The 24379-nt window shown below is 45.8% G+C and overlaps 1 protein-coding gene across 4 annotated transcripts; it reads left to right on the forward strand.

Moving 5' to 3' along the window:
* Positions 1-209: 209 nt before the first annotated feature.
* Positions 210-24234, forward strand: MAP3K14 (mitogen-activated protein kinase kinase kinase 14). Of its 4 annotated transcripts, XM_031042389.2 has the most exons (17): positions 210-272; positions 510-614; positions 7684-7956; positions 8515-8584; positions 9480-9693; positions 9821-10432; positions 11449-11586; positions 13134-13263; positions 13991-14122; positions 14529-14633; positions 15289-15452; positions 15833-15983; positions 16580-16915; positions 18017-18123; positions 19470-19614; positions 20089-20189; positions 21023-24234. In XM_031042389.2, the coding sequence occupies exons 3-17, from the start codon at positions 7704-7706 to the stop codon at positions 21185-21187; spliced, it is 2823 nt and encodes a 940-aa protein (XP_030898249.1). In that variant the 5' UTR covers positions 210-272; positions 510-614; positions 7684-7703; the 3' UTR covers positions 21188-24234. The 4 variants fall into 4 exon arrangements, with proteins under 4 accessions (XP_030898249.1, XP_030898248.1, XP_005141667.1 ...); XM_031042388.2 differs by lacking the exon at positions 510-614; XM_005141610.3 differs by lacking the exon at positions 510-614 and having other exon boundaries at positions 9483-9693.
* The last annotated feature ends 145 nt before the right edge of the window (positions 24235-24379 follow it).

The raw sequence follows: 24379 nt of genomic DNA on the forward strand, positions 1-24379 counted from the left end.
GGAGGACGCGGGTGGGCGGGGAACCCTTGGCAGGAAGCCCCGCCCACTTCTGGGAAGCCCGCCCCGCCCCCTGCCCTTCCGGCCCCTCTGGGCGGTGGTTGGGCTCTCGCGGGCGGCTGGGCGGGGCGAGGCGGGGCGGACGCGGCGGTGATTGGCTGGCGCGGCGGCTCGGGGGCGGGGCGGGCTCCGGCCATCGCTTTGCAGTGAGCAGGGCGCCGTGGAGGAGGCTTGAGGTGTTGCACGCACCGGGCTCCGCTGGCCGGGCCGTACCGGTAGGTGGGATCCGAGATCCGGGGCCGGGGTCTGCTGCGGGAGCCCCGGAGCGCATGGTCCGGTGTGGCCAACCCCCGGAGGAGGGTGTGAGGGAGCGTGCTGGCCGGCCCAGCCGGTGCCTCCGCGGGGAGGGCTCTGAGAACACCGGCCAGATTGGAGCGGCTCCTCCCGCCGTCCTGCGGCCGTGCTCCCCGTGTGCTCTGTAGCAGCCCCGATGTCCCTTCTCTGCCCCGCAGCTCCGCTCCCCGACCCCGCAGCTCCCGGAGCGAGAGGTGATGCCGCAGCCTTTGCCGTGTCCAGGGGTGCCGCTCTCAAGAGCCGCTTCCTGCCCGGGAGAACGGGTGGGTGATCCCAGGCTGGGAGCAGCTAATAACAACGTACAGCTAAAACGTGAGACTCGCTGGCCGTTCGCCTCTCGCATGCAGCCGAGGCGCTCCTCTTTGACGCGATTCTGCTTTTCTTTCTCTGCAAAAGGTTAAACCGCTTCTTTAGTGATTAGTAAGTTGCTGCTGTGGTTGATCTCAGTTGTTTCCTGTCTCCTTGAATTGGTTGCATTAGGAACCAATGTGTTCGGCGCTTTGCGCATGTAAGAGGCAGCAGTCTGAAACCAGCATCCATAAACAATGTCTACATTTCTTTTTCAGCTGGCTCTCTGAACTCTTTGATGAGTAATAACTCGCACCTTCTTTGCTGTAACATTAGTGATAAGAATAATCGAATCAGGCTTTAAAATCCGTGTCTGGTGTGCTGCTTTATTGCATTTTAACTGAGTTAAAATTTCGTATTGGCACAGCCACCAGATTCCTTTGGAATGAATCATTTGCTATTAACTATTAAATTTTAACTGTGTAAGAGAGGGAATCTTTGTATAGAAGCTGTGAAGAAGGAGCAGAGCAAACAAACATCTAACAGCCAAAAAACCTTAAGGATTTCTGGGACCTGATTTGACATCATTGGAGTTAATGAACTTTGCTGCTGTCCTGAGTCTTATTTCAGTCTTAAACTGTGAAGGTCGAGCTGAGCCTTAGTGGTACCAGAGATGTGGTCCCTGCTGCTAAGAGGATGGAGGCACACATGACTGTGTTGCCTCTGACTTTCGAAGTTTGCTGGCAAGTGTCAGTCAAATGTGTTGGTAGAGACAGAGGGACAGCGATCTGGAAGACACAAAGATTTCCAGGTTCCAGGAAGAGCAGCTGACGGAGAGTAAATGAGACTGGAATGAGGGAACAGTTTGGTGATGCTAGAGGTCAGGAGGGTGCATGGGGGGACCAGGAGAAGGCCTGTGAGGACTAGATATGTCAGACTTAAGCCTGTGGGAAACTGAGCTTTGCTGCTCATTCCTTAGTGGCATCAGGACCCTGAAGAGTATGGCCCTTGTCTCATCTAAAAGGTAGTTCTCTTCTGCAGTTAATATGGAAGTTTATCTTGTGGAAGTTTGCTCAGGATGGAGAATAAGAAACTACTCTGGTCAGTTCATATTTCTGTAGTATAAAATCATCGCATTTGAATCCACAGGACCAACTGTAAATTAAGATTACATAGAAATACTCGTGTCTGTACTGAATTGAACTAAACTTTTGGTTTTGGCAAACATTGCAGCCTTACTGCTTATATGCTATTTTATAAATGTGATTGAACATTTAAAGCTGCAAAGCAGTTTGTAGCAGCAATAACTGCTGAAAATTCAGTCATGCCAACTTGGGCAAAATTGATTTGAATGCACATTTGTGGTTCATAGAACCATAGCCTGTTTTGGGTCAAAAGGGACCTTACAGCTCCTTCAGTTCCAAACTGCTGCCATGAGCAGGGACACCTTCCACTAGAGCAGGCTACTCCGAGGCCCTGTGTCCAGCCTGGCCTTGAGCACTGCCAGGGATGGGGCAGCCACAGCTGCTCTGGGCACCCTGTGCCAGCGCCTCAGCACCCTCACAGGGAACAGCTTCTGCCTAAGAGCTCAGCTCAGTCTCCCCTCTCTTGGGCAGGTTCAAGCCATTCCCCTTGGCCTGTCCCTACAGGCCCTTGTCCCAAGCCCCTCTCCAGGTTTCCTGCAGCCCCTTTAGGCACTGGAGCTGCTCTCAGGTCTCCCCTTCAGGAGCCTTCTCTTGTCCAGGCTGCCCCAGCCCAGCTCTCTCAGCCTGGCTCCATAGGACAGGCTCATATTTAGGAAACAGTTTCATTCCACAAGTAGGTCTTAAGACTTAGGATGTCCTGAAATCTGTGTATGATCATCTAAGCCAGTCGGAGAGCAGAACCTCATCCAGGTGAGGTTTGTTCTGATGCTTTTTCTGTTATTCTTGTTTACAAAGCAGTTAGGAAAAATTAGCCACTTCTTTTCCTGAACAGGGTTTCACTGGTGTTTAGGAACTCTGGGCAAATGGTGTTATTCCCATCTTTGTTCAACAGCATGAAAAGAGCTGTTCCAGGGTGAGTTGTTTCCCAGCTCTTGCTTGAGGACATGGAGAGGTGTGTTTAGATGCTTGCAAAAGTTCTCCTGATGATTAAACCTAGTCGAATATTTTCTTCCATAGTTTGTAACCAAACCACTGCAATATACTGATGTCAGGCAACTAAAGAGACAGTTAAAGCTCATTATCCTGATGTTTACAGTAAGCAATACAAATGGGTGAAACAGGATTTTGAAGTATTTACTATCAAACCACTTTAAAGACTGTGTTTACATACTTGCTGTTTCTTGTAACAACTCCTGAACAGAAGGCTGATAGTGAAATCCTTCAAGCAGGCAGTTCTGTGGTGGTTTGGGTAGAAGGTTTCACTTTACCTGCTGATCTTCAGGTAAACCTGTGTGCAGCAGCACTTGACAACACACCAGGGGCTGAGAGGAGCCCAACATGACTATACAGGAGCCTCTTGCACACACAAGTGGCTAAAACTGGTTAAAGAGGAGGAGGTTGAAGGCTGTGAGCATCCTGGAATAGCAACTGGTGGTCTGACTCACCAGTATTTTAATCAGTCAGGCATTCTATTTATTTTTACTTTGGAACTCTTAGATACTCAAGGGAAATCTGGTTTTTTTCTCTCTCTCTCTTAAGCATGTTAACTTCAAATGGCATTCAGTGGTTTAAGGTGAAGGTGTGTGTTGAGTGCTACAACTGGGGTTTTTTTTGTCCCTTCTGACACAAACTGAAAGTTCTCCTTGCTAACAGCACCCAGCGTGTTCAGATAACCACTCCAGGCCCATGCTCAATAATATACCTTAAACTGACATGGCTGAAAGCAGAGGCAGCTTCATTCCAGTTCCATCTGAAACACGGGCAGGCAGGAGAGCTCATCGGTAGCATGGAGTAGAGCAGGGCAGCAGCAAAGAGGCAGGGGCAAGGAGAAGTGGTGCCTGGGGGCTGAAGGGGTTCTACACATATATCTGCTCCTTGGACCCCAAACCAGATCTTTAGTTCATTTTTTAACAAGTGTCTTTTTCCCTTTGTGTTTTGCCAAGCTGGGATGTCTTTGTGTGGTGCTTTTGTAGCTCATATTCCAGATAGGTTCTTTTGGCTGCAGACCAGGCACTTTCTTGAATCCTTCCTGACAGTTGTTAGGACTGGGAGGTCCCCAAAAGGTGTATGTTCTTCTCAGCTGACATTCCCTGTTCAGTGATGCATAAATTCCTGGCTCCTCCCAGCTGTTGCTTTGTTGTAGTGCTCAGCAAAGCAGCATTGCTGAAATGCTACTCGTGTTGTTTTAATAAAGCAGTAGCAGCTGCAGAAGAGGAGGCTGCCTAAGTTAATGTATTGTTCATCAAACTCTGCTCAGTAAGGAAGTGGGAAACCTCACTGAGACAACATGACTTTTTTTTTGTCTTCAGACTAAATGTCAATGTGAAACTGCTGCTGAACACTCACACTCAGACCAGGAGAAGCACTTGGCATGCTTCATTAGCTGACTTTGGAAGTCTTATTTATATTTTAGAGCTCTTTCCCAAGTCTTTTTTAACCAAATTTATGGGCTACTCCACACTGAAATTCTCCAAGAAGTCATTGACAAAGGAGATCTGAGCCATGCAGACCAGGCAAGATGTCATATGAATGTGTACTGCAGGGTGGGTTAGTGCTGGAGAGGTATTTGCATTCCTATTTTACAGGTACAAGTCTTTCTTTCTATATGCATAGTAACTTCATGAAACAAAAGAAATGTTCTTTTAAGGTCCCTGCTACGCAGATAGCTTCCAGTTGAGATGGAAGAGCTGAAGAGGGACTTGTTTAGAGAAGGGAAGGAGGAGGAGGCTTTAAAGGAGTAGAAAGCACACGGTTATCTTTTCATTAATAATATTTGAGTGTCTTCTGAATTCTGACTCCCTTTAAGTCCCAAATCTTTTATACAGTAGGTTAGCTTCTCACAGGCACTGTTTGAAGGAGGAGTTGCCCCTGCCTCCACAAACAACTAATAAGGTGCTTGGCTTTCATTCTGTAAAAACTCACTTTCTTTTTTACAACAGTGAAGTCTGACATCAGTTAACCAGAGGGGAGTGTCAAACCTTTGTGAAGATGAGGAGGAAGTCGTCTTTACCACTGCTAGCAAAGACCCATTGTAGGTTAGGTGTGTCGTATTCACTTTTATCTACTGCATCATTACCCATCTTCCCCATTTCTCCTTGAAAATAATAAGCCCATAGACACATCTACAGAAGGAAGAAAGGGACATTGAAATCAAGAATTACAGTTGGATCTAAGTGACGTGGATGAGGAAGAGAAGGTTTGAAAATCAGAGAAGCAGTTTGGGGTATGAAACAACCACCCTCCAGCTCAAGAACTTGAAGCTATGTTGCACATACATAACTTGTGTCTGTACAGGAAGCTGTGCTCATCCTGGAGTGGTGGCAAGTAAATAGGCAGCTGAAACCACAGCTCCAACATGTCTTATGTGGGTAAATCCTGTTCTTAGTGGAACCTCAGGTACCCATTTACTGCTCCGAAGGCTCCCTTTCATCTAGAACTTCCCTGAGAAGGGCTGAGCACAAGGCCTGGGCCTGAGAGACCAAGTGCCTGCATCCACATTAATGGGGCTTATGAATGCTTTGTGCCACCCCTCCAAGTCCATTGTGCTGAGTCTGCCCTGGTCAGTTCTGAATACATAGCTTCAAGGGAAGAGATGCTTCCAAATGGATCACAAAGTTCTGATCATTGCTTTTAATCTGCCAACTATGCTTTGTCATGTGTGCTGTAAAAACAGCTGGCATTTTGATTCTTCTAAGGACCTGAAAATTGTGCAGCAACACTTAAACTGGGCTGGGCTTGCAGCTTCTGTGCCTACACAGCCTTGTCTACCTGAATCACACATTCAACTGTCTGAGTGCTGGTGGCTGCTCTGTTAGAGGACGTTGCTTACAATAGCTACCTCTTATTTTTGTTTCAGTCAGCAAGTGAGGTATGTGCTTTGTTGACTTTAATCTCAGTAATGTTTCCTTGTTACTCTTTTCCATTTCAGAGGGTGACCAAGGACACACAGTTTTGCTTCTCCCCTTCTCCCTCTGTTGTCTTTTAACTAAGCTGAGGAGTGACTGGTAGAATTACGTATTCTTTGGCGATGGGGATGGGTTTGTGCTGCAGACCTTGAAGGTCCTTGAAGGGGAGGGGAGGGCAAGGAGAGAGAGAGTTAATGAACATCAGGAGAGAGTGAGTATAAAAATAGCTCTCAACTTGTCAGTTTGGTCACTGGTGGCTTGGGTTAGTCATCTGGCAGGCTCTCTTTCTGCTGCTCCAAGGGATTATTTTACAGCACTGAGATTTGACATAATTTCTGTAGAGGAGAGGGAGTGGGACGGGTGTAGTGAGTGGGATACTGTCATCAGCACTTGTTTTGCACAGCAGCTGTTCTCTGTGGAGAATGAATGTGGTCATTGTTGACTTTCCTTGTCTACCTGCCAGGTTGTTAGGTGACTCATTTATACATCACACCAAGGTTCAGGCACTTGGCTCTCAAACAGCTCCCTTCCCCTTTTCTTGGGGGTCCTTTATGGAGCACCCATTGGTTTAGTCATTCTCCTGACTGATCTATCTGTTGCCAAGAGCCTGTTGGAGTCAGTGTCCTGTTGCCCCAGGCAGCTGTTTAAAGCAGAGGGGAAAAAAGGAAGAGGAAAATCCCTGGTGCAGATTTAAACTGATGAGCCTCAAAGATGTGCTCTTATAATAGATCTGAGATCTTGGCTTTGCTGGCCTCAGTTCAAATGTCCCTGCTCCTTGTCTTACACTGTGCTTGTGGTACTTAACACCTGTACGTGTTTACTGAGCTTGCTGAGTTTTCATGGGTGTTTAATAGTGGAAATGTTCATTGTAAGATCTTGCACCTGAGCTGTGGGAGCACTGGCTCAGGGAAGTGACCTCTGCAGGTAAAGGCCAATAGAGCATATTCTGGTTGAAAGGAAAACAACGGGTTTAACTTGTCTAGAGTCAGAGGTGAGGAGCGCAGGGGCTAAACCAGTTATACGTCCCATGGGCTCGTATTCAGTGTGGTTGTAGGGAACTCTGAACTCTCCATGTTCCTGCTTTTCACCTGCAATATCCCACAGTATCTTACTTCCTTGCTTCTTTATGCTTTTCCTTTTCCATTCCTGGCTCTCTTCCACCTTCCTCTGTGATGCCAGTTGGCCAAGATTTGGCATGTGCTAGGGCTTGTTTGGAGCTGCATCTCTGCTCAATGGTCAGCAGCCCATGCTGACTGACTTGCCATGTGCTGCCAGGCGGAGGGATCCTCTGTTCAGCCCTGTCCTCCAGCCAGCACCAACTTGCATTAATCCTGTGCCCTATAAGAGCTCTGTTTTTGTTGGGCTTGACCAAGGATTTCAAAAGCTATTGGTGATTAAGGGGAAGGAAGCGAAGGGAGGGAGGAGCTCTGTATGGGCAGGCTGCTTGTCTAGCCTGGTTTCATTGGAAGGAGAACTGAGAAAAGGATTTGAGGGTGACTAAGTACAAGGAAGAAAGCAATGAAGAGGATTTGATGGCCATTTTGTGTGGTATGAGAGCACAATGGAACTTCTCCTGGGTGCGCTTTGGGAGAAAATCCTTCATGTCTATTTTTGTCTTTATTTTTGGTGGGAATATTCTTCCTGTTCAGTGACACAGGGGTTCCCTCTTTTCTGTGGTTTCACTGTTTGTATTTAACTAAGAGAATATACCAAGAAATAAATTTCCCTTTGAAAACTGTGTGGTCTCATTTTTAGTACTGGGAATAATGTTGATTATTCAGCTCTCCAGTGATGCACGTGGGGACAGGGAGCTGACAGTCTTGGGTTCTTTCTCAGCACCATGCTCAGAGGTTGGGTAGCTCCTTGATTTGGTATAACTTACTTAGTGATATGATACCTTCAGCTGTCTCCTGCTTCGTGTGAACTTGAAGCTGCTTCTGCCTGTGAAGTGTCTTTGACAAGTGTTTTGCTCTGTTTTTTCTGTTCTTCCTCAGTGACTCTCTGAACCTGGGAAATGGCAGTGATGGGAATTACGTGCCAGGGAGCTCCTGATCCAGCCATCAAGCACAAGAAGGAGCTCACGGCTACCAAGGGGCTGAATGAGACAGTGAGTGAAAAGCAGAGCAGTGTTTGCAAAGTAGAAGAGTCAAAGAAGGTCATCTTCCACAGTCAGTGGAAAATCCTGAATGATGTAATCACCAAAGGAACAGCAAAAGAAGAAACAGGAGGAGGATGTGCATCAATTTCTATTATTGCCCAAGCAGAATGTAAGTAGGAGGGCAGTCTGCTCTTCATTGAGGAAAAGGAATGTGTAATGCAGTGTGAGATTTCACTTGCTTTGCACTCCTGGAGAGCTGAGATGAAATCTATTTGTAATCCCAAGTAGGGTGGAGTAGGTGACACATCCCAGTCTCTATTTAGGAAGCTCATGAAATCTCCTAATAATGTGACAACATCCACTGAATAAAACATAAATAACAGAATAGCGTGAGGCCACTGCACGAAGCTGCTTTGAGTATGCATCAGTGTCCTGCTGGGTCATCTGTCCTGGGCTGACTTCTGAGAGGTGTTTTAACAAAGGGGGAAAAAAGAGAAGAAAACCAAAGCTGTCAGGTGGGAAAGAGTTGAAGGATCAGGAGATCACAGTGCTGGGAAGCTAAACAGTGCTGGGGGAGGAGGGATGTAGTGTGGGTGGTGTGGCACGACTGTGGTGATTTGTCTGGATCATTGTTTCACAAGTTGGTAGGATTGTTTCTTAGTGCAGTTGTTACTAGGAGACTTTGCCTGACATTGAAGACGTGATGATCCTGTTTTCTTTCACACAGGTGAAAACAGTCAGGAGTTCAGCCCCACTTTATCAGAGAGATCCTTTATTGCTCATAGTAAGCGTTACAGGTGAGAGACCTCTTAACACGAATGCCCACCTTTACTGCTATGTCTGAGAGACCTCTTAACACGAATGCCCACCTTTACTGCTATGTCTGCTGGCTGGTTTCAAATCATGCCAGCAATGTGTGCTTACAGTATGTCTTTCCAAAAGCCCTTCTGTTTGAATGAGCTTTACTCTCTGAGGCTCAGGAAAAGGGTAGCTTTCCTAAACACCTACCTCAAAACCTTTTTGTGTTAGGAGAAAGCATAAGTTTAAACACAAGCTTTGCAGCGTCTTGTTGTCAGTTTTGTGCTGATTTACTGGCCCTTGCAGTCTTCTACCTCTGTTTCTGGGTGGTCAGATTTGTTTTGAAGTGACGGAGTGATTTGTTTTGAGGTTCATGGGCTAGAAGTTGAAGGACGCAAGGGAAAATTCTCAGTCTGTAACTGAACTGTCCATTGGAGCCAGGTTACACCATTGTCTGTGAGAGTTGTGGGAAACTTGGGCTGCTGCCAGAAGTAGTCCTGAGAAAGAGAAACTGCTTCTGGGGAGGGTAAATAAAGGGGGCTGAGAAAAGAACCTTTGTTTAATGACAGCATCAGAAATAGAGTTGTGAAGAGAAGCTAGAAGTGGTAAAGGGGGAGTAACAGTTGTGATGGAAAAATGGTGACCTGGGAACAAGCCACTTCTTCAGGAAGAACTTGTGCCCTGTTGGGGCACGTACTGGAGCTTTCTTAAGCTGCTCCAGCACTCTGAAGTGGCTGACTGAGATATTAGAAGGCAAAATGTAATGTTCTAGCTCTCTGTTCTTTAAATCTCAGGAGGCAGAATTGCTAGCTCTTGTTCTGTGGGTCAGAGTTATTAACCGGAGGTGTACTTTCACCATCAGATCTAAGAGCCTTCATGCCTTTTGGTTTCCAGTAGCCGCTCAGACAGTCTTGACCAAATCCCTAACAATGTGGCCCATGCAAGGGAGGGAAAGATGGCACCTACCTGCTGGAGGGGGAGGCAGCGCGGGAAGGCGAGAAGGAAACGTCACAAGAAAAGATCCAAGCTGAAAATACAAACAGTGGCTGCTGGCAAGCGAGGCCCCAGGACTCCAGAGCAAGAGAGCTGCACTCCAATTCCTGTCCAGGTGAGAAGCCTTAAGCCTTCCTTTTGTACTGCTGAGACCCCTGCAAGTTCCTAGCAGGTCTTGGCTAAATTTTGGGTGGCTGTATTGAGGTTCCTGCTCAGCTCTGTTGTTTGGTTTTATTTTCTAGGAGGACGAATCACACCAAAATATTCTCTACAGAAACAGTTTTTGGGTTTCAGGATTTAACAAGGACTCTATGCTCCATGATCCATTGTCTTTTGAGAAACCTGAGAAAGTTCTGTCTACAGGCCAACTCCACCCCCCAAGCAGCCAGTACAAAGCAGAACTGCACAAGTTGATAAGCCCTATTCAGTGTCTTAATCATGTTTGGAAACGGCACTATCAGAGGGACAGTGTTCCACAGCCTGAAACTCTCCGTCCTTTTCCCTACAACATACGACCCCCTCACTTCCCACATCTGGACAGTTCTCTCCATGCCATGAAATATAATGCCCTGGAGACATACTTTCATGGTGATCTCAACTATCAAGATGGTGAGCATCAACTATCTGGCCTAAACTTAGAATATAGTTTCTCCAAATGCATCAACCAGTCCATGAAAAGCAGCTCAGACAAGATTTCTGTGGAGGAATACTTGGTGGATGCCTTGAAGGGGAGCGTGAGTCTTGGTGAACCCCAGAACTTAGCCAGCCTAGCCAAGACGTGGAGAGAAGGTGGTCTGGACCTGAAGGAACAATGTCATGAAGCAGATGAAAATGAAGGCGTGCTACTTACTGAGGTGATCTTCTGACCCTACACACGAGTGTGGTGGAAGGCAGAGCTTCTCCTGGGCTTCAGAAGGGAGAGAATCTGCATCCACATGCTAGCTTTTGTAACCATCCTGAGTTTTCTGAATGGTTCATGAGATGGTGGAAGACTGCCAGTTAAAGATGTGCTTCTGGTTTTTGAAGGATATAAAGCCCTGCCTTAAACTGGTGGCCCTAATTTGTTTGCTCATTCACAAAATATTCATGCTTGTCTATGGAAGTGTTTCTGTGCTTTGTCAGTCTTCAGAGAGGTCTTCTCTGTTTCTTTGTGAAAGAACCCAATCTATTCAGGTGAACAGGCTGCAATATTTCATTGACTGTAGGTGACCTGGACTGTCACATAGACAGAAACCAGAGACATGGAGATTGTGAAGGTGCAAAAAGCATGTCTGCTGCCTGTGGCAGGAAGCCAGCAACTCACCTATTGTCCCTTGCCAAGTGCAGGGCTTGGGCCTATTAAATGCATGTAAATCTTAGAGGCATGATTTATTTCTTCTGAATTCAATTCTGTCTTGCCACCTTCAACTCCTCTTAGAGGTCTCTTTGGAATCAGTGTGACCCTGTCAGTATTGTCAGTGAAGTTCAGGCATGATATCAGTCTGCGGGCTGTAAAAAAGGTTTAGCTTACATGTTGATGTCTACATTTAGTCAGTCTTGTTTTGCTGATTGGATTTAGCTTTGTAGTTATGTCCTGCATGTGAAAGGAATAGTTTGGCCCTCCAAAGCTGTTCAGATACTGGTGGGCTTTCTTTACAGCAGTGCTGTGGACTCATTTAAATCAGAGCCCACAGAAATCAAGTAGGTTCTCCTATCTTATCTCAAGCCTGTGACGGAAGTAATTTTGACAGGGATTTTTTGAGAGGTGCAGTGCTATCTTTGTCTGAGAATGTTGGTCCTTGTGGAGCGCCAGGATTGAACTGTTCCTTTCCTTGCTTCCTCTTGTTTTCTGATCTTCAGAAACTAAATCATCTCGATTTCTGATTTCCAGAGACTAAAGCCAGTGGATTATGAGTACCGAGAAGAGGTTCATTGGACCAAATGTCATGGTTCTTTGGGCATTGGCTCTTTTGGAGAAGTGTATAAAATAGAGGACAAACAGACAGGCTTTCAGTGTGCTGCCAAAAAGGTAATTATGTGTGAGAAAGCAGGGGGGGTCCTGACACAAGAAGGCTTATGGAGAAAACCTCTCCTTCCAGCTGCCATAGACTGAAGGTAGCTTATTATACAGTCACTGTGAAATGCTGCTGTGGTTCTGCCCAAGTTAAAACTGATGGCATGGAGAGAAGCAGCAGTTGGAGAACTTGTATGTGTACGGGTGGGGGTCAAGCTTGACAGCCAGAAATGGTTCATTTGGCCTTCAGAGTGTGCTGCAGGAGATACGGGGTTGTGTGCTGAGACGTGCCAAGAGAGTCCAGCTTTCAGAAGAATTGGAAGTATGTTCCTAGTGACTGTGGGGGAGAATCAGCTGTGGGAGCTGTTTGCTTATCTAACTGTTCCCATTTAAAAACATATCTAGTGTAAATGGTGACATGGCAGGTGCTTCTTTGTTGAAAAATGAATAAAGTAGGACAAAATAAGACAGTTGGTAGGCACTTAAATTGGAGAGAGCTTTCATCTGTTCAGTAAGTGTCATATGCAGTACTGCACATTATAATGAGGTCATTCTGTTCTAGATGCAGCAGAAGATGTGTATTTTTCCAAAAGCTGGCATGATAATCTATTGTGCACCAAGATATGCAATTGTCCTACCATGTATGAAGTACATGGAACATAACTGGAGTCAGGGTATTGGTTTGTAGGCATCCATGGAGTGCCTCAGAGGTGAAGGCAGAGTGATAATGCAAGTAGATGATGAGAAAGTAAACCACTCGGTTTGAACTTAACACTTGAATAGTTTCACCACTTCTGTGACCTGATGGTTCTCACATTACTCCAATAGAAAACTTCAAGAGGTGTGTGGGAAGCGTTTGTCTCGTATAAAAATGTTCAGTGCAAAAAGAATCGGAACTTGAGTTGTTCAGTTTAAAACGTTTGCTTTTTCTTGCTTGCATTTGGGCTCAGCTTGCTGCATTGCATGTGGAGAGGTAGAAGTGGCAGGACTAAGCCAGCTTGTCCAGTATTTTAACCATTTCATTTGCCAGCTGTATAGAAGCAAACGCATTAAAAGCATACGTATTTATTTCGTATTCTGCATCCTCATGTTTTAGATGTGGGATTTTGTGGCAACGTGACCAGCTCGTTTTCTGACAGGATGTAACTACCTACATTTCTTATCTAGTTTTCCAAATACATTCTTAGGAGAAATAGCTGTATTTTCAGTAATGAGGAGTGGTTTTGTTTTAATGGAGCAGCTATCCTCAGCTCCTGCTGTCTGCCTGTGTTAGAAGGGGACTACTTCACCTTTCACCATTCTTGGTGTTGTAAGCACCTGCTCTCCAATTCTAAAGAATAAAGAAATCTAGCTAGAGCTGGATTGCTGACTCGCGTCGTCCTTGTTCAGAATCATTCTGAGTGTTCCCACATATTGTTGTAGCCACTGATTTCTGTTAATGAAGGTCATCCTTCTACCTCTGCTGTTGGCCAGTGCAGGACACTCTGACCTGAGCATCTGAGGTACAGCTCAGTCAGGATTCAACACAAAATCTGTTCAGTGCTGCTTCTTTGTTTTTGTAGGTACAAGTTGAACACTTCCGTGCAGAGGAGCTAACAACATGTGCTGCAGTAACAAGTCCTAAAGTTGTCCCCTTGTACGGAGCTGTGAAGGAAGGACCGTGGGTGACCATCTTCATGAAGCTGATGGAGGGTGAGAAAGGAACAACCACAGTGGAAGTCCCATTGTAACCACTGAATGCCGCAGACGTTGATCTCCCCTTCTGCCCCAGTTTTAAATCTGTTAATTCTTTGATGTATCCAGAGTATCCCTAGTATTCATTCCTGAATGGGTTGGGATAGGTATTGTGTAATCCTTGCTGGTATGTGGCGATTGTCTTTCTGGAGGGAGAAAAATTCCCAGTCCTGCCTCACTGCAGTACAAGATGCACATCTCTTGACCAGCAGCTGCAAGTTCTCCCTAAAACACATCGCAGGTGCTGTTTCTTGCTTTCATGTTTGTTTGCATGGCACCATGTAAAGCACATTGTACTGGAAAAGGGGATTCTGTATAAGCAAACCTCGGTGCTGCTGTTGCCTGATCCTCTTTTTCTAGCAAGGACCATGGAAAATAGAGCCTGTGAAGAGTTGGCTGGTGATCAGTAGCACCTAGAAATGTCTGATCTGCTCACAGAGTAGTTGCTGTTGATACAAAGCAACACCATTAAACTGATGCTAAGCAAAAGGCTCCATGGAGGAGGCCAGTTTCTGTGGGCAGTAAGAACTCTGGGAATAACTAAAAGGAGCAGGCCCAAGTGTAGAAGATAAGGGCTGTCAGACCTGACAGTTCTTGTTTCTTCATGAGAAACCATGAGGAGTCCTGATGATGCTGGGAAGAATTTAAAGATAAGCTAACATGGACTCTCTGGATTCCTTTCTAGGTGGCTCACTAGGCCAGCTAATTAAACAGAGTGGCTGTCTGCCAGAGGACAGAGCCCTCAGTTATTTGGGCCAGGCATTAGAAGGCTTGGAGTATCTTCATGCTCAAAACATTCTCCATGGAGATGTAAAAGGTAGGCTGGTACTTAAGGTACCCTGTTCTTCCCTATTTCTTGGTAGAGACAAACTGCTTAGAGATTAAATTCCTCAGTGGCTAAAGCTTATTTACCAGATTTTCAGCTCTGCATTTGAGGTTAGAGCTTAACTTGGTTCTCAACAGCTGAACATATCATATTTGTCACCTTTTTCTGTCATCCAGTGGGTCTGACAGGCTGTTTGCCCAGGCTGCCCACCACTGGGTAGAAGAATTTCCAGGGCACATAATTATAGTTGCATACTTGCTTAAGCCAGTGTGCTCCATAGGAGTAACAGACCTTGGTTAAGGCTCAAAAACCCTGTACTTCTGTGGGCTTTCATGCTTTTTTTCCATCTCAGTGACCGTAATACAAAGGAGACTAATTGAAAGCTTCTCATTGCCAGCGGAAAACGTGCTCTTGTCTGATGATGGAAGCAGGGCTCTTTTGTGCGACTTTGGCCACTCTGCTCACCTCCATCCAGATGGCCTGGGAAAGTACCTGGTCACAGGTAAGGGTTTTCTGCTGTGATTGTAAAGAATTGCTCTGCTGACTCATTCTTTCTTCTTTGAACATTTACATTTGGCTAATTTACAAGCAGCTGTATTTTCCAGACTCAGTGTCGCTCGTAGTGTCACATTCCTTTATCTTCCTGCGATGTAGCCCACTGACAGCTAAAATAAACTTCAAGGTTGGAAGATGGTCCTTACCTGCCAGCCTAGACCTGGTGTGGGGTTTTGTCAGCATACTGTGTGCTGTGTTTTGTCACTTCAAGAGGCCACATTGAAACTTCAAAATCTTGCGATGTAACCTCACTGAACAACTGGGGAAGGATCCTAAAGCAAACTTCCATGCTGATTTTTGGGTAAACTTTACAGTGCTGCTTAATGCAGCCGTTGAAAGAGAAGGATGTTTTCTTACAGAAGTAAAGTATCATGTTTCCCCTCACAGATTGGCTTGGAAGAGGAAATTAATACCTATTCTGTGTGTAAAGGATGGGACTGATATGGAAATGTAGCCTATAAGCTTATAAGAGCACACAGCACTTCTTTTAGGATTAAGATGACTTAACTGGAAAGACAAGGAGGCTGCCTAAGCTTCCCAGCAGTTGCATTAGAACAATTCTCTAGTTTCCATGCAGAGAGTTTTCATTTTAATTGTTTTAGGGAACTATGTGCCTGGCACAGAGACTCATATGGCTCCAGAGGTGGTCATGGGAAAGCTGTGTGACTCCAAAGTGGATGTCTGGAGCAGTTGCTGTATGATGCTGCATATGCTTAATGGGTGCCACCCTTGGACCCAGTATTACAATCACCCACTCTGTCTAAAGGTAAGTGACCTAAGATGTCTTCAGTAACAGGTACAGATGCCTGCAGATTCTCATGATACGTAGGTAGAGAGCTGTTGTTTCAGGAAGTCTGGCTGAGAGCCAGCTGGGCATCTAAATGATGCCAGCCTTGCTTTGGAAGTTAAGAATGTCTTACGCTCCTTCGGCTTCTGGGTATTACACATGCTAGGGCTGTTTCTTCTGTATCCTGCTCATTACTTGGGTTAACTTTTTAGACATTCACCTGTAATAAACCTACTGCTCAGATCTCTTGTTTAATGCTGTCAGTTCAGTTGGAAATGCTTTCAGGGTGGGAAGAACCTTTCTGAAATCAAACGAAGCTTCTCTGGTCTAACCTCTTTCACTTCCTGTTTGTTACACAGATAGCTAAAGAGCCACCTCCACTGAGGGAAATTCCACCTTCCTGCAACCCTCTCACTGCTGAGATAATTAAAATGGGTCTGGAGAAAGAGCCTGTTCAGAGAGCATCTGCGTCTGAACTGAAAACAAAAACCAGTGTTGCACTTGAAGAAGGTAGAAATGTCCTGTGTCTAAAGCTTCTTATCCACACTGGTACAGTAGCCAGTTGCTAATTATGTCAGAGTGGCCCTATGGGAAATGTCAGTGTGTTTTACTGTTCAGGATATCATTTGCACAGGCTTCAGCATTGATGGATATTTTGGGGTTCATGGCTTTTGACCACAGCCACGTGTTTCTCACCCAAAATTCCCTGTGTGCTGTCACCTGCTTGAAGCAGCCAATGTTCTGCTCCATGTGGGTTTATTAAGGTGTGTGCTGTGGCTGGGCTCATGTTCAGCTGAAGTATCACCCACTGAGCTGGAGCCTGGTATGAAGCAGAACTGAAAGCAGGGGTTTATTGCATCCTGAACTGTAACTCCTACTTGTGATCTGGTCTTGCCTCTTAAGACTATCCATCATTTATTTCAAGTTAATCCTGCTGTAAGGTTCTGCAATACAGCAAGAATTCGTAGAGGTGGTCTGGGTTTGTCTGTTGAAGATGTTGTGTATTTTATAACAAGATGCACTTCAGAAACTCTTCATGTGAAGGAAAACTTTTACCTCGTTTTGTCTTTAGTTTATAATGTTTGCGTGCTGTTTGCTTTTTGCAGTGGGAGGTGTGACAAGCCCCTGGAGAGGTGAATACAGGGAGCCTAGGCATTTGTCTCTGAACAAAGAAAACACTCCCCAGACATCCCTGTCGCCTACAGTGAGCTCAGTTTCTGAGACTGGCTCTGACCCAAAATTGGCAGTCAAAGTTTCTTATGCAAGCCCTGTGCTACCACCACCATCTCTGGACCAAAGAGAGGAGGTTGAGGGAACACCTTTGAATGTGTGCAAGGAGTTACCTGAGGCCTGGGATCCTCCACCTCTTCCCCTGAAGAGCTGCAGCCATGTGGAGAGATCAACAGCCGTTTCAGAGCAAGAGCTTCAGCAGCTGGAAATAGGTAAGCAGTGGGCTATGGAGGGAATTCAGCTTTTTGAGCATGATCAAAATCCAGCTGCTTTCTGTTGGCCTCTTGACAGTTTGTTCTGGGGTTTGAGCTTGGATGTCATTTTTGTTCATAGTTCCTCTCTCATTACACAGGTTGGCCAGTAGTAGTTCTTAACCAGTTAAATATGCCACAAAGGTAATGATCAGGATTTCCTTCTACTCTCTGAACAGTGAAGGGAACTTCTGTGAGAGGTGCAAGAACCTCAGAAAACCATCAGCACCAGACTTGTGCTCTTGTGCACCATATAAGTGGGGTCTGCATTCCAACTTCATGTGAAATTTTAGGTTTTCAAACATTATTCTTTTGATAAAAGGATAAAACTATTGGATGGGAGATGTCAAATGAAGTAGTATAGTTAAAATCAGTCTGCAGCTGTTTTGGTGCATTGGAAAAATTAGAGCCACCAGCCAATGAGTTTGATTACCAGCAGCAAACCAGAACTGGAAAACCTGCAGTTTGGAAATGGGGGAAGGAACAGTCCAGTTCCATTGCCCCAATGTGACTCAACCTTTACATTGTTTTAATTCCATATTTTCTGGTCTTTGGAAATGAATTGAAAACTTCAAGCTAGGAAAAAAGTGTCTTGAAATGTAACTTGTCATGGAACCCAGGAATGGCATTCTGGGGGGTCGCTGAGGGTTGGCTGTTGTCTCAAATGGCTTTGGATCTTCAGCAGCCTTGTAAGGTCTGGATATTATCCGTGCAAGTTACCACAGGAGTTGAATGTATAAGTTTGACCTTTCTTTGGTAAAATGTGGATGAATCTAGAGTGAAGATTCATAAGTGACATAATAGGCAAGAACCAGGAAATTCTTGGCACTAGTACTGCAAGTCGTTGCACAATTCATCTCTCATTTCTGGCTCAGTTTCCACAGCAGTGGCCATAGCCTCTGCTTAGCAGAGGAATTGTGTGCCATGTGTTTTGTGGACACCAATATCAACATTCATTCAATAATGCTGAAGAAGCTTTGGGTATTAATTGCAGTAATTAGAGAAGGGAGGCAGGAAAGGAAACAATGGAAGTGTCTTCTTCCTCTTTCCTTTTGTTTGCAGAACTGTTTTTGGACAGCCTTTCACAGCCTTACTCACTGGAAGAGCAAGAACAAATGCTTTCATGTCTCAGCATTGACAGCCCATTTGTGTCAGATGCCAGTGAGAAGGTATGTGTAGATGGATGCTGAGGGGGCTGGGGGTGGCAGGGTAACCATCTCTGGTTTATGGGGAGCTCTGACCAGTGCACATCTGGAGTTTCTCATGTTTGTTGCTGCTTTTTGACACTGAGTTTGCTGTAGAGTGCCTTGGGAAGAAGCCTTTGTCCTTGGACACTTGAGTGTTAGGATTGTGGCTGTTCCATTAGTTTATGGTCCAGCATGGATCCCTTTCCTCCAGTTGCTCTCCTGTGCTGTATACTTACAGGAAGTGTCCAGTGTGTGGATATGGAAAAATCTCAGGAGCTTTGACTCTCTCTATGCAGAAATAGGGAAATGAAGAAGCAGTGATGAACTTGGACCAGATAGGTATGCAGCCCAGTGTCAAAGGATGTTTAGGGGGAAAGACCAGAAGAATAGGGCAGATGAACAGAGACCCTGATCCCGGGTATTCATTCCCAGCCTAGGGATCTGTTCTTCATAAATTTTTTTTGACCTATTTATACTTATGATTTAAATAGTCAAAGTTACTTAAATACTAAGTGTAATGTTGTTTGCTCTATCTCTGGTGTTCATAAGGTAGGGAATATCAAGAGAAACACTGAATAAGCCTTGCTGTAACCAGGGAAGGACCTAAGCCCTTCAGTCGTTGTTTTCAAAACCAGAGTCCACAGTTGTGTAGCCTGCATCTGCAGGAATCATTTCTGCCTGTGACCATCTCTGTTTCCTATTTCTGTTCCTCTTCTCAGCCTTCTAATGCTTTTTGAGGAGGATTGAGCAGAGTCATGTCCAGTAGCTCAGCTTTGACACAGCATGGTGTGTGCAGCTGGCATGTGACTCCGGCTTGCTTTGGTTCTGTGTTTGGTTTTATTTTCCCCCAAATACCCGACCCCAATATTTAATTTTACTTGTTTTCTGGTACTCACACTCTGCTGATGATGTCAGATTGACCTCTGATGACTTGAGGGTAATACAGACTTCTCCAAGCTGTCTAGCAGTGTAGGATCCAGAGTTATGTACAGTTCACTGTTCTTCCTGTGTGTTACTTGGCACTTACTGACATTAGAAACCTATCTCACACTTTATTCTTTCACTCAGTGAGCTAAACCCCTTTTTTCTCGTCCAACTCTGCCACTGCTTATTGATTTGCCCTTTGAGTTTATCTTAGTATGTCTGCAAAATGTTTCATTGCTCTTCATGTCCTTTTCCCCATGGCAGGTAAATGTTGACTAACTCAAGGCCTGGCCTTAGATCCCTGTGGATTCCCACTTTTTTCTTCATGAGGTTATTTTAATGTTTATCTCATACAAACTCATTTTCTTTAGGAGCCTTTGCCAAACTTATGCTTACTTCTACAGAACTCCATGAAGGCCTCTCACAGCTTGAGGGACAGTATGAGCTCTGGGATTCATTCCTGGAACAGCCAGGCAGATGGACAGAGCTTCAGCTGGAACAACCTACGGAGCCGCAGTCGGCACACAGACACTCCCAGCTATTTCAATGGTGAGTCTCAAGTGCTACGTTTTTATCAGGGAGAACTTCCTCAGTGTTTAGAGGGTCTGGGGTCTTGGAGCTCTTCTTATTCTTCAGTTGGAGGCCAAGTCTGCCCCAGTGATGAATGGGTGGAAGGCACTTGACTCTGTATAGTCTAGGAAAAGCCAGAGAAGTTCCTGGCTGAGCTTTGTATGCCCTGCCTTGTGCAGCTGCCATGTGCAAGAATGTCTAGAAAGTACTTTTGAGGGCATGTTGTGTGAATCAGTACATCTCTTCAGCTGCTTTCTTGCTAAATCCAGCTCTGCCCTGTGAGTCATTGCTGTCTTCAGCAAGCCTCCATGCTCAGCGGAAGACCTACCTAAAATTAAATGCTTAAAGACAAAACTGAATGTTGATATATGTGCCTTGCTAGTCAAGTTTTCTGTGTTGGACTGAGAAGTCGTTTTGCCTGCAGAAGTTAATGACTTCTCTTGCACGTTTCAGGAGTGAAAATTCAGATCCAGTTGCTAAGTGGAGAAAATTTACACATCAGGGATTTCCACAGGACAAAGGTGGGAGACATTGCCACTGGGATAAGCAGCCAGGTGAGACACAACACAGCTTCATAATGCCTTTAAACAGTGACCTTGAAGTCCATCCCAGGATCCTAATGACACATTTAGTAGTGCAATTTCAATGCTGCTGTTAGGAATGTGATTCCCGAAGAGTTTGCTGAATCATAAACAGTTGCTAATTGTCAGAGGGACCACAGGGATCTCCATCTCAGAAGGTACCTGTGCTGCAGCTTATAGTCCTCGACTGTAAAGATAAATTCTTTCCCCTCTTCCTGTAGAAGAATCACTATATGGCTTTTTCATCAAGAGCAGTAATATCAGCTAAGGGAGATGGGCTGTGTTTGGCTGTGATGCTTCTAACTGTCAGGTTGGAGGAGATATTGGCAGACTCCATGAACCTCACTGTCAGCCTCTTTGGCAGTCTGTGAAAGAGCTCCTAAGTGTTTGTGGGACTGTGACTCATCTAAGTGCAAAATGTGGTGATCATCTCTAAACAAAGAGGTTGCAGAAGTCCAGAAGATGTTTCAGTGGTGCTGGTTGTTTTGGCATACGTTGTTCTCTTGAACATAACAGAGCCTGCAGAGGAATTCACCATGCCCAAACATAGGCACTTCAGGAACCACCAGCTCTGGTCAGAAACTCATGTGAGGCAATTTGGCAGCTGGGCGAATGAATGCTACCTAGTCCAGTTTCTGACACACTTTCTTAGGAGAGGAGGCTTGGATGTTCCTGCCAAGAACAGGCCTTTCTGCAGGAGTTGGGGTTTTTTTGATTGGGAAGTTGATTGCTGTGTTTGATAGAGGGATATCATGTTCTGAAAGAGACTTGAAATGCCACTCAAATCTACCTGTTCTGTTTCACAGATACCAGTCCCTGCTTTCAGTCTGGTTACTAAAGAAGGCCAGCCAGTTCACTACAACATGGAGGTCCCTGACTCTGGCATTGAGCTGCAGTGCACCCTTGCCCCTGACTGCAGTGTAAGCTGGACATGGCGAGTCAAGCATGGTCAACTGGAGAACAGGCCATGAAGCTGTTCCTGTTTTGGAGGTTTTTACTTTGTTGAAAGAAGGAATTGCAAAAGCTTCCAACCACCACCCCTGCCGTGGAGCACCAAGTGCAGTTGCTGGTGTTTTATGCTGAAGTAGAATAGCGGCTCAGCGGCTCAGCAGCTCACTGCTCTCGGGCCTCACTTCTGTTGTCTGTTCTGATCCAGTTCCAAGACATGTCCTGAGCTTAGGTGTTCCCCAGAACAGTGGGAATTACTTGTTTTGGGTGTGAGTGTTAGGTTGAGCTTGAGAATGGTGGGTGGAAATTCCTGCTTTTCAGAGGAATGCGATTGTGCTTTTCAGGAGCAGAGGGGGATTGGATGAGAACTTGTTGCTCAGCCTCCAAGGTGAAGCCAGTAGCTGCTGGGCTTGCCCAAAAGAGGAGGTTGGGTATCTTCAGTGCAGCTGTAGTTGGTTGTGCCAGGGGGAGCTGGCTATCTTCCCTCTAGCTGGAGAGAAAACTCAGTGTTTCTGTCAGCTTTGGGTAGCATCATCTCTACCTCAAGCCTTTCGCATGGGGAAAATCAACAGCAGTAACTGGCTGGGTTCTTGGTTTCACCTCCCACCCTTTCCTGCAGACACTTCCTTCTTGAATCAGAAAAATCTGTCTTCCCAGAAAGAGCTTTGCTTGCAGCTCTCATCTTCAAGCTTCACTCCCTGGCTTAGGAGCTGGTGCTCTCTCTGGTGTCACTTCCAACTCTGGCAGGTAGGGCAGGAGGAAGGTATGGTATGTGTTGGTGGGAAGGGTGGAGGGGTTGTATTCCTCCATCCTCTTTCTACCGCTGACTTGGGACTCCTCGTGGACTGTCCCATGCAGGCAGCTCCCCCTGGAAGGGGAAAGGGATGTCAGGTCCTCTGGCTCAGACAAGGGCTGACTTTGACTACAGCATTTATAAAAACCTCACTCCCAGTTACCACCCCATCTGGCCACTCAGCCCCAGGGTGGGAGCTCAGTGCCCCACGTGTGCATGGTGTGAGCTCAGCCTGCCCTCACCGGCACTCAGGGACTGGCACGAGGCCTCCTGTCACTGTCGTTACTGCAAGACGTGTGCATTGAGTGGGGTGGGCAGCTGGGCCCAGGATGCCTTAAGCTTTCAACTATTTTTTTACTGATGTGTCAATTGTTTTGAGTGTACTGAAGCAGCATGGGTCCCATTCTGATGGGCTGGTGTTGGTAAGCCTCCTGTAAGCCAGAACAAAGGCAGAGGGAAGTGTAAGCTAGGCTATATTTATTCAGGACTGCTCAAAGCCCTTACACACCTGGAAATCACTTGACAGGGTGCTGTTGCTCTTCCAGTGTTGTAACTGCAGTGACCTCTGAGGAGGGGCTGTCTACATCCAGGCTGAACAGAGAAAGCAAGGTAGGCTCTGCCAGATCCATGCTGGTTCTGGGGGCACAACGGGACAGGAATGTTGGCAGTTTCCTCAAGTGAAGTTCACTTAGGAAATAGCTGGGAAAGTTACAGCCTGGACCTCCCTTTCTGAGGAGCAATGCTCCTTTAGGAACTGATACTCCTTCCCTTTGGTCTCCCAGAGCACGGTTTCGATAAGCTTGGCAGTGACATTCCTCATCAACAACTAAAGTTGTGATCTAATAAACAAGTGGAACTCTTGAGGAAAAATGAAACCTGTCACCACTATGGGTACAGTTTTTATAGCACTTTTTGTTCTTGGCACTTAATATGTTGGCCAAAATAGGCACCTGATTATATCTGCAATGCCACATGAAGAGGCTTTTTAGTAAACAATTAACACACTATGCACATGTCTTCAAGGAAGGAGTGGGGGCAGTGGGTAAGTTGGCTTGATTGCTGTTTCTCAGATGCCATAAGCTACTAAGAACTGTAAGCTCTGGAGCAGGAGGATCAGAATGCCCCTCCAGGGCTCCCAGGAGCTTCCAGGTACAGAGTCAGTGCAGTGATCAAACTCCCCACATCTGGCGCCCTTCCTGGGCTTCCTGTGAGGCAGGGAGGAGAAAAACCTGTTGGTTGTTTCTAAGAAGAGTCTGTTGGTGATGTGTCAATCTGAAACACGAAAGTAGGGTCTGTTCCCAAAGGCTGCATCTCATGGCTTTCACTGCAGAATGCTTCCATGTACAGTTGTTTCGTACATGGGTGAGAGAATCAAGTTCTGCCAAGCTGTAGGGCAGGATGCAGCAGCCCTCTGTTCCCAGGACTTCTGAGCTTCACACTTCATTTATAGCATTAACATTAATATCAGGCCACCTACAGAAATAGAGGAAAGGTAGTGAACTCTCGTGAACCCGCAGTGTCTTTACTGAGTAGATGGAGACATCTGTGTTCTCCTGTACCCTCACACCAGCATTAGCCAGTATCTCCATCCTATTTGTTTTGTTCAGAACCTCCAGTCCTGTCTTGCTGCCACCTCAGGTGAGAAAGTGAGGCTGCAGACTTCCACCTCACACATCTTGTACAAGACAGGCTGTGGCATCAGCAGGCACTGCCAAGTGGGAAAGACTCTGGCTAATACCACAAACCACCGGTGCTTTCTTACTGTCCTGAATGTGGTTCTCCAGGGTTTGCATGGTTTTACTGCCAGCTTGAGATGTCCTCAACATTCTCCTGCTACCGGGACAGTTTCATTTGGCTGGTCATTTTTGCTGTGACAGGCATGAAAGTCCAGCTTCCAGATGAAGGTTTGCTGTGCAATGCTGACAGGAGACAAGCAGGAAAGCCTTTGGTTATCCACATTAAAACTGGGCTGAAAATGTGTGTAATAACAAGTGGTCTTTGGGACAGAACCCCAGGTCAGGCTACGAAGGACAAATAACAGTAGGAGTCACAGAAACAGATGGCTTTTGTTGTGTTGATCCTTCCAAAGGTATGGGAAAATCACTGTTGGAAAGCAGTATGGAGCTGATCACCTCTTTGGGATGGGCAGTACCGGTGAAGGCGATGGAATAATGAGCTTGTGTTGAACGAATGACACTTCATAAAACTGTGATTTCTTGAACATTTTTGACCTGCATTTTCACATGGAAAAAGAAATAAAGCTGGACAAAAATATTATTCATTCTCATTGCTTATGGTTGAGACCTTGTCCCAGAGAGGTGCTGAGTAACACATTTGTTAAGAAGGGAAGCCTGGTGTGACTGAACTTTGCTGTGTATTACCTTTGGGTTTGGAGGATGCAGGGAGAAGTCATTTTTGGGTG

Source organism: Melopsittacus undulatus, chromosome 17 (assembly GCF_012275295.1).
Source record: "Melopsittacus undulatus isolate bMelUnd1 chromosome 17, bMelUnd1.mat.Z, whole genome shotgun sequence".
NCBI classification, from domain to species: domain Eukaryota; kingdom Metazoa; phylum Chordata; class Aves; order Psittaciformes; family Psittaculidae; genus Melopsittacus; species Melopsittacus undulatus.

What these genes read in the sequence shown, in the direction of transcription:
- MAP3K14 (XM_031042389.2), top strand. Translation starts at nt 7,704, where the DNA reads ATGGCAGTGATGGGAATTACGTGCCAGGGAGCTCCTGATCCAGCCATC. An exon ending in TTCAGTGTGCTGCCAAAAAG is followed by an intron (nt 11,587 to 13,133) that starts GTAATTATGTGT and finishes TTGTTTTTGTAG; the next exon opens with GTACAAGTTGAACACTTCCG. An exon ending in CTTCATGAAGCTGATGGAGG is followed by an intron (nt 13,264 to 13,990) that starts GTGAGAAAGGAA and finishes ATTCCTTTCTAG; the next exon opens with GTGGCTCACTAGGCCAGCTA.